Here is a 7,969-nt window from a genome sequence, read left to right on the forward strand (position 1 = left end):
GTTGTCGTGTGAGTATTTTGCTTCTAATTATCATATTATAGTCTATGCACTGTTTAATTTTAAGGAGACATTTTGGATAATGCACAGTCATCACTAAATAACTTTCATCAGTTGTAGCTTCATTGGGTTTACCTGTTTAAAACAAATGTTCTGTGTTGGAATTGAATCCACTGCATAATACATATGTGCATTTCTACACACACACACACACACACACACACACACACACACACACACACACACACACACACACACACACACACACGTGCAGTCTAATAAGCTTCAGCAACTTTTATATTGCTGGGTCTTGCAAAGATAGCAAGCTAATTAATTATTATTATGACAGAAGAAGAAATGTTTTATGCATATTCATAACTAATCTTACAGAAAGAAACATAAAGATTATTTGGAGTTGAAAAATTGAGACTGTCCATTTATTTTTATGAATTTAATGCAGCAGGTTAAAGTCTGTCAGTGCATTGAATTGATAGGCTTTTTCTAGACATCTGTATCTTTGTGTACACCTATTATAAAGCAATAAGGGAGTACCTTGAATCTTGGTGATCATATAATAAGCAAATGGTATGGAACAGCATAACCATTCATTCCCCATAAAATGTAGTTTGTAACATTTACATTAGGAGTGGGAAGGGTAAGGGCTGTTACGGCAACGTGATTTCATGTGTTGTGCAAATTGTACTTATTCATCCTTTTTCTTTCTTATTTTTTAAGAATACCTCACCATAGGACTCTCATCAGTTAAAAGACAAAGAGGAAACTACCTTCAAGAAACACTGAAATCCATTTTTAAACAGTCCACCAATGAAGAACTGAAGGACATGGTGGTTGTGGTCCATCTGGCAGACTTTGATGTGGAATGGAATTCCAGAACCGCACAGGAAATCTCAAGTAAATTTGTGCACTACATTATATCGGGCCATCTGCTTATCATCCACGCCCCAGAGAAGAACTATCCCCCTCTGACAGGACTCAAAAGAAACTTTAATGACCCTCCTAATCGAGTAACATTCAGGTCAAAGCAAAACATTGACTATGCATTCCTACTTAACTTTTGTGCCAGTTTATCAGACTACTACATAATGATAGAAGATGATGTCTATTGTGCAAAATCCTTTTTTACAGCAATCAAAAAAGCAGTGGCCTCCAGAGAAGGATCATACTGGGTAACCTTAGAATTCTCCAAACTGGGTTACATTGGGAAACTTTACCACTCCAGGGAACTGCCAAGGCTAGCCCAGTTCCTTTTCCTTTTCTACCAAGAAATGCCTTGCGACTGGCTTTTGACCCATTTCCGTAGCCTGCTCACCCAAAACGAAGTCATCCGTTTTAGGCCTTCCCTGTTTCAGCACAACGGGTACTACTCCTCATTCCAAGGAACAGCAAACAAGCTGAAAGATGATGACTTTGAAGGAGACTCCGTTGACTTTCCTGATAATCCCCCCGCTGACATCCATACCAGTATTACTGTCTTTGAGCAGTATGCACCACATAAGGCCTACAGCAATGTTGATGGATATTTCTGGGGAAAATCCCCTCGTGTGAATAACCATTTCACAGTTATGTTTATCAAGCCAGTCAATATCAGCCATATAAACATCAGAACTGGAACTCAGGAGCGTCCCAATGACATTTTGCACAGTGGGAAGGTCGAAATAGGAACAAAAATGACAAACAAAATGTGTGGTGATTATATATCAATAGGAGATCTGGCCAGAGGGCAGTTTGACCAAAGTGGGATAGAGCATCTCATCAAATCTCCTGCTGAATGCATTAGAATCTTAGTGACTAATGATCAGAAAGAATGGGTAATAATAAAAAGTATAAATGTCTGGACAAAGAAAGAAAATATTGCATAGTAGCTGAACAGGTCTTCCTATTTGCACAGTTGCAATTTTTTGCCAAAGTTTTAACTGATCCCCATTGAAAGGGGAAGGTAACAAGAAAACTAAACTAAGTGCTAAGTTTATTCTGACATTTGCACTGATTGCATTCCGTATCTTCATCTTTTAGCAGTGAATGATACAACCGCTGCTTGTCTCAGATTCTGTAGACAATTGGAAACCCTTACAGTGAAGTATAGCACACTTTAACAAAGAGTTTATAGTTTCCAAAAAGTTTTGCAATATCATAGTTGCCCATTCATTCTCACCCATAATTCCCCGGAAGATATGGTGAAAAACCTCTCAGTGGTGCCTTATATAGATTTTATAGGTTGATATAATCACAGAGTTAGCCACCATATCCCTTTCTTCCATGCCTTTAGCCAGAGATGGTGGATGCTTCCCTTTAAGCTGTGATGCAACAGAACTTGCTGTTCATCAACTGTACATTATGGGGATAGTTTTCATAGAACTGTGTTCTTCTCTCTCTGGCTGTTTTACAAACTGGGTCATAATTAGGATGCTAGAACAGATTTCATTATGCTACAATGTGGAGAACATGCAGAGGGGCAAATATTTACATTTTTACAAGTGTAATTTGTAGGCATAGCAGCCAGGCATATAGCATGTACTCCACAGTGTACACTTTAATAATAATGTATTTATTTTGTATTTTGTGTAATGAAATATGCTAAAACTAAAAAGAAAAGAAAATGCTGCATCTGTTATGGTTTATGGATAATTATTTTGATAAACAGCTTCTCTCTCTTTTTTTTTTAATCTTGTGTTTCACAGATGAGTTTTGCTAATCCTGTCACTTCAGGGGTATTTTTATTGTAAAAAGTTATACTGTCTAGCATCATTGACTGTCTAGGGCTAGAATGTGTTATACTGTTTTTTTTGGTGAGGAGGTTTTATTCTGGAAGCCAGCTGCTGTACAATGTTTGAAAATTTTGGCTGCACCCCTATTATTTGGAGTCGTGCCTTGCCTCAAGAAAGTAACAACATGTATCCTTTCATGGTGTGCAGCTGAAATATCCAGAATATTAAAGTTTTTTAAAGCCTTTGTAAATAGGAATAACATAAAACCAAATTGTGAAGACCAAAGCAATGATTGCAGAATGTCATGTTGTACTCCACACTGGAGTGATTTGGTGAGATACACAGTAACAACAGGAAATAATGAAAGATGAATGATTTTATATATCTAAATAATGTATTTGTTATAACACTGTAGAGAGTACATTGAAAAAAATGTCATTATCTGTGGGTCAGATGAGATGGAAGTAATTATACTGACTAAACAGATACAGAATTGGCCCCATGAGTCAATGTGGCCTGGCAAAACCCAAAGAATTCTGCTTCTCATTTTAGAAAGTGGGTGGGAAGTTATGGATATCTGGCATTCTCCCCTCTGGCATAGTTTAGAATGTAACAGCAACACAGACTACATACCAGATGAGACAGAAATCATCACAATATTACATTTTGTACTGACATAAAGGGGTAATGGTTAGTATAACTGACATCCACTACAATGCCACAGAACTATTTGCTGTTCTACCTGCCCTGTTTGTTGATTTCTGGGCAATGGAGAGGAACTCCAAACACTAATGTAGTAAGTCTGGACACAAATGAAAAATGTACAAAGGAACAGAAAATGGGTTCCATTACTGAGCAAAGAAATCACGCAAAGAGTACACACAACAAAAATGTGAATTGTTAAAATAAAATGGAATATGCTGTGAAGTTAACTGCCATTTGATTGCAATGGTCAAAACATGGCTACATTGCATTGATCTATAACTTGCTGTTTAGAAGTGGCGCTTAAATGACAAGGCATCAAAACTGTATAAAATTAATTGCACTAAGATGCTCCACGATAGAGACTGATGAATGACTTGCACAATTTTCACATGATAATGAGATTTAATTGTGCCGTATAATATAACAATCCTCCCAATAAGTTCTATTTTTCTTTGACAGATAGGTGGACTGCATTGCAAGGGACCATTTTCATCTGCAACCCTATTGCACCAAATGTATTTTCATTGAGTAACTGTTTTATAAGTCATTAGCACAAACAAACCAATGTTTTTATAAATTACAAATTACACCATTGTAAGACTACTTCCTGAATAGGTGCAAAAAGATTGAATATGTGTAATTCCTGTGGTCAGTAGTATTATTAGTAGTCATAGTTGTGTATTTGTTGTTTCCAAAACTCCATGCATACCCTATTCAGAAGCCTCTCTGGAGTTAATCAGATCAAGCTAGAGGGAGTTCAGGCATTTGTCTTTTTGAGTAAGTCATCCTGGAGCTACTGGCAAATGAGTTTTTGTAAGAGATCCACTAAAGATTTTCATCTGACAATATGGCAGTGCACTCTCATTTATCTGTAGGCTGTAGTCTATTCAGAAATATATTCTAGCCTTTAGTGTCACCTGTACTCCTTCATATAGTAGCAGTGCACTGCTTTCCTATCTGAAGGAAACTCCTGTTCATTTCCTAAGCCTAATCACAAACCTTGCTGAAAACCAGAGTCTAGATTGAATGGAGAGCAGCATTGGCTATTAGCTGCCTGATACGAGGCTCCAACTGCAAGACTGTGGTCTGCAAGCATCCAGGACCCGAGCAATTATCACACCCGTTCTAGTTAATTTTGCTGGCTGGGATATACTATTCAGATTGTATATACATAAAATGGCATTGGAATGCTACTACCAAAAAGTTTCTGGTTACCCTTACTGGCTGCAACACATTACAGTGCAGACCACAGCTGACTGCAAGGGAACATATTTCCAAAGATAGTGCCTTGTCACCTGCTCATGCTTTGCAGAGTTTATATCTAGAGAGCAAAAGTAAAGTAGAAAATCCTTTTTTTCTATATAAAGAAGCCCTACCTCTCAGTACCTGTAGTGGAGTGAAAGCAGATGGCATGGGATTCTTCACAATTGGTCAGGCTGGTGATTTATACTGCTGACGTTACTACCACTACTGTTTCACTGTCCAGGTAAGCAGTGTTCAGCATGTCGTAAACGGAAGGTCACTAGGTTGCTTTAGTTGACATGAAACTCACAAAAGAGTAATAAGAAGAATATTCTGTTTTGTCTAGCCATCTCCCTTTCTTCTGTGTTTGTGCGATCTCATCAAATTTAAATGCAGAAACAGCATAATCAAATAAAAGGGGTGAACCCAGGGTAATCGGGGGCAACACTGTAAACTAAGAAAGAAAATCTGCACAGCATGAAAGCAAATCTATGCAATAGCATCCACTGCCTATAAATTACCACCAGTATGTATGGTGTTTCAAACTGAAGCATACTGTTGAGAGGATGCTCACAATTTTCTTTCCTTGTTGATATGTCTGTGCATTTGTGTCTTACCTACTGCACTGTATTTTTGAAGGAAGTGAGAAAGAAATAAAATTGCTTTTAATCTGAAAATAAAGTTATAAGTTCAGTATTATGTCATGCCAGGACATTACAAAACTAATCACTGTCATTGTTTCACTTACTGGGAGATGTCAATGAAATGTACTCTTTGTTTATATTTTAGATTTACAAAAACACACACACACACACACACACACACACACACACACACACACACACACACACACACACACACACATCATATATAGATGTGTGTAATATAATAGATATAAATTCACAAAAAAGAAAATCAGAGATGATTGCAGAGCTCTTAAGATCATATGGAAGATGAAAACTAAAATGTAAAAGTCCACTGGTGAGAACAAAGAAGTAAAACTTTATTAGCAAAATAAATGAGTGCCTTCAGTAGTTCATTTGAAACAATACACTTATTCAAACCTTTTTGTCAAGGACTTCATTTTTTATTTTAGATTATACTATTTATTTATTTATTACCATTTTATTTTAAATAGCTAAGATATTTCAATGTGAGACAAAATAAACATGTTATGAGGGAATGACATATACATTATACTCTGGTCCAGTACAAGTCCGAAACAGATAATTCACTGAGCAAATCAGCATTACCTTCTGCCAAGCTGCCTTGGCCTCGGTTTATTCCGTAAAACAAGATTCAGAAACAAGGTTCCAAAGATTGCTTTATTAACTACAGAATTAATTATTTCAGCACACTGCTGTAAGTTGCATGGCTGCTTAGTGCTGCCCTGAGCCCCTTGGAGAGCCATCACTCTGGTAATATGATATTGCTGTGATATTAGATATGGACAGTAGCATAAGACCATCAAGCCACGTAAGAAGGTAATACATTGTAAGGTGCAGTAAATTGGTCAGTTCAATGGATATCACTCAGTGTTTCTTGCATCTTTCTTTAGTCATGCATTGCTCCATCAAACAGAATGCAGTGTAAATAGCCTGCACTGAGTGGCAAGCTTTGTTTGTACAGAAACGAGTAATTTTTATCACCATCAGAAATATGTGGCTGTGCTGTGCCACAGCCATCCCTTGTGATTATGTTCACCATTTTATGACCCTCGCACAGAATATTTTGTGTGCCGCAACCATACCTTGTGGTTATGTTAACCATTTTGTGATTCTCACACAGTATGTTTTGTGTGCCACAGCCATCCCTTGTGGTTATGTCCACCATTTTGTGACTCTCACACAGTATGTTTTGTGTAGCTCAGTAAAGTATGAGTTAAGCATATGACCACAAGAATCATTTTTATACACTAAAACACATATTAGAAAACCCAGAAAGTGGCAATTTTCCCTTTCGTGTTAACATGCCAAGTGCTAAATTTAATCTCTTTAATGCATAGTTATCAGAAATGTTTGTGTTTTTTTCATGTTAGAACCAATGGTAAGTAAAATTACTGTATATATTAAGTGAGCCATAAGCTCTGTTACCCAAAGCTGCAGATCATTGCTTATAAAAACCTACCTCATGTTTGTAACTTACTAAATTTGGTACTGTCAAAGTCCAGTGGGTTCCAGCTCAGCATCTTATTTTGATAGCTAGAAATGTAAACAGCACCCCAATCCTGGCTTCATTCCTGTGAATGAACTAGGACATAGTGTGAAAATAATGGAGCGTAAAAATGAGTGGGCAGTCAATGCTGTAAGGTGATTGAAAAATATTAAAAAGAATGGCTAAAAATAGCACTACATAAAATACATTCTGTACAGTTGAATAAAAAAATAGAAGAACTGTAAATGCACAGGATGCCATCAGAATGAAATATCTGTTTAAGTAGTCCTTACCTTTCATAGGTGTTAACCAGGTTTAAAAAATTCATGAAATTATATAATCAGTTATCCTGTTGGTGCAAGAAGTCTCATGGTTTGAATATATGGCATGTATTAACTAAAATGGACAGAAGCTATATCCATGCATAATAGTGTCTCAGTCTCACTTTCAAAGCTAAAATGTACAATTACAGGCTGGGGATGGAACCTTTACAAATCTCAGAGATTCCCACACTTCTGCAGAAACATCAAGAGCTAAGACATACCTGTAAAAAGAAAAGAATGTACATACATCCTAATAATGCACTTACAAACAGTTCTTGCTGTTCTTTAATCCCTTGGGTACTAGTGACCTGTTTGGGGTAATATCCGTCTCTCAGTCTTTATGGATTCAGTAACCCCCCCCCCATGTCACTAATGTCATTTCACAGCACTTCTCTTCCAGGAATTTTATCTTTCATGTACTTTCCATTCATGTCAATCTCACGTAGATGCCCTTACTTTCATAGGAGCTTTGACTGGTTTAGTTTTTATGACTTGCACAGCATGTCAATACCCACCCTCAGGATTTACCTCCTTTTTTAAAGAGGAAAAATCCAGTTAGTCCCAGGGTACATTTGGATGCATCCATCCAGTAGTCCAGGCTTAGTCTGAAGGAGTATATTGAATCATATAGCTTAACGTACAAAGGAAATTTATTTCAGAAAAAGGGAAAGTGCTGGTTGATGATTCTGTCTCTCCATTGTGCTCTGTTTATCTGATGATGAAGGTTCAGATCCCTGGTTCTAGGGTTAACTTAGCTGTTTATCTTACAGCTATAGAAAGTCAATGACGTCCAGATCTGTAACAGCAGAGTAAATGAGGCAC

At 37.1% G+C, this 7,969-nt stretch overlaps 1 protein-coding gene across 3 annotated transcripts in view; it reads left to right on the forward strand.

The window, feature by feature from the left end:
- The window catches only part of LOC122806336 (alpha-1,3-mannosyl-glycoprotein 4-beta-N-acetylglucosaminyltransferase C-like), a 503,760-nt gene extending 500,675 nt beyond the window's left edge, over positions 1 to 3,085 (forward strand). For all 3 annotated transcript variants that reach the window (XM_044076661.1, XM_044076662.1, XM_044076663.1), the window contains one exon: positions 733 to 3,085. In XM_044076661.1, the coding sequence (XP_043932596.1) occupies positions 733 to 1,877 (1,145 nt within the window). In that variant the 3' untranslated portion in view covers positions 1,878 to 3,085. The remainder of the gene's footprint in view (positions 1 to 732) is intronic.
- Positions 3,086 to 7,969: the final 4,884 nt, after the last annotated feature.

Source organism: Protopterus annectens, chromosome 7.part0, assembly GCF_019279795.1.
Source record: "Protopterus annectens isolate FY-2018-M chromosome 7.part0, PAN1.0, whole genome shotgun sequence".
NCBI lineage: Eukaryota > Metazoa > Chordata > Ceratodontiformes > Protopteridae > Protopterus > Protopterus annectens.